The 1,717-nt window shown below is 37.7% G+C and overlaps 1 protein-coding gene across 2 annotated transcripts in view; it reads left to right on the top strand.

Annotated features, from left to right (window-relative positions):
* TP53BP1 (tumor protein p53 binding protein 1) overlaps window positions 1-1,717 on the top strand; it is a 95,180-nt gene that overhangs the window by 61,358 nt on the left and 32,105 nt on the right. For both annotated transcript variants that reach the window (XM_023514242.1, XM_003791768.2), the window contains exon 16: window positions 1,007-1,099. In XM_023514242.1, coding sequence (XP_023370010.1) covers window positions 1,007-1,099 — 93 coding nt within the window. The remainder of the gene's footprint in view (window positions 1-1,006; window positions 1,100-1,717) is intronic.

Here is a 1,717-nt window from a genome sequence, read left to right as displayed (position 1 = left end):
AAATTCCATTTTTGTAAGTAAGATGGTGATCTTTGAACTTGACGCTATTAGGTAGATTTTTTTTTCTTTTCTTTTCTTTCTTTTTTTTTTTTTTTTTTGAGACAGAGTCTTGCTTTGTTGTCCCAAGTAGAATGCTGTGGCATCATAGCTCACAGTAACCTCAGACTCTTGGGTTCAAGCAGTTCTCTTGCCTCAGCCTCCTGAGAAGCTGGGATTACAGGTGCCTGCCACAATGCCCAGCTACTTTTAAAGATGAGGTCTTGCTCTAGCTCAGGCTGGTCTCAAACTTGTAAACTCAGAGGCAATTCACCTGCCTCGGTGTCCCAGGGTGCTGGGATTACAGGTGTGAGCCACCATGCCCAGCCTTCATGGCCAATCTTGATTCATTTATAGATAACTACCAGCACCTCTCTCCCCACTAAATTATTTTGAAGATAAGTCTGACATTATATCATTTTATCTATAAATACTTCAATGCTATATCTAAAATGGTTCTTAATTTAATTAACCACATTACTGTTACACCTTAGAAAATTGACAGTGGGTCCTTAATATCATCAAACATTGAGTTTTATTTAGATTTTTCTGATTGCCTCACAAATTTTTTTTCAGTTAGTTTGAATGAAGATCTAAATAAAGTTTCTCATTTTATTGATAAGTCTGTTAAGTCTTTAAATTCAGAGCCCTCTCTCTTTTATTTACATTTTACAGATTATTTGTTGATGGAACTAGATTGTTGTATAGTGTTCTGTATTCTGGATTTTGGTAATTGACTCTTTATGGTATTAAATATTGTCTACTACCTTATTTCCCATGAATCTTCCTCAAAAAAAACTTAAATTATGCCAATATGAAACAAGTATGAAGAATTTGCATTTTGGTTTAGGTAGTTTAAGAGCTTGAGATGCAGAGGAAGGATTTTATTCCCTTTGCCTATAAGGATAATCTTCAGAGGTTCTTTTCCTTTTGACACTAACACAGTATATTTCTTAATATATTATCTTAGTCCTCAGAAGACTATTTCTGTGTTGAGCTGCATCTGTGAAGTCCGTCAAGAGGATCAGGCTCGAACTGAGGATCCCCCTTCTGTGTCCATCAGGTAAAAGTGTTATTTTCATAGCATCTTTGGAACTGCAATGATTCATAAAATGGTTGGTACCAAAATCTAATATGTAGATTAGTGTTACAGTTTGGATGTAGCTGCCAAAGTTCATGTGTTAGAACCTTAATCTTTAGTGCAACAGTGTTTGGGAGGTGGGGTCTGTAAGAGATAACTAGGTAATGGGGCACTGTCCTCATGAATAGATTAAAACTGCTATGGGAAGAGTGGGTTAATTATAAATGGGGGGAGTTTGGCCCCCTTTCTACCGTCTTGCGTGTGCCCTTGCCATGCTATGCCTTCTAGCATGTTATGATGCAATAAGAAGGCCCTCACCAGATGAGCAGATGTTGGTGCCTTGTCCCAGCCTCCAGAACTATGAGCCAAATATTGTAACTCTGTTTTCTTAATATATTACCCAGCCTGTGGTTTCTGTTATAGTAGCAAAACCCAGACTAAGACATGCTGCTATTTTGTAACCTTGAGCTTAGTTTTTTAATCTGCACATATTCTGAATGTATTCTTTTTTTTTTTTTTGAGACAGAGTCGCAAGCTGTTGCCCTAGGTAGAGTGCTGTGGCATCACAGCTCACAGCAACCTCCAACTCTTGGGCTTAAG

The sequence above is a fragment of the Otolemur garnettii genome, unplaced genomic scaffold (assembly GCF_000181295.1).
Source record: "Otolemur garnettii isolate 467f Iridium unplaced genomic scaffold, OtoGar3 scaffold00050, whole genome shotgun sequence".
Lineage (NCBI taxonomy): Eukaryota > Metazoa > Chordata > Mammalia > Primates > Galagidae > Otolemur > Otolemur garnettii.
Note: the sequence above shows the minus strand (reverse complement) of the source record. Positions and strands in the feature narration are given on the sequence as shown.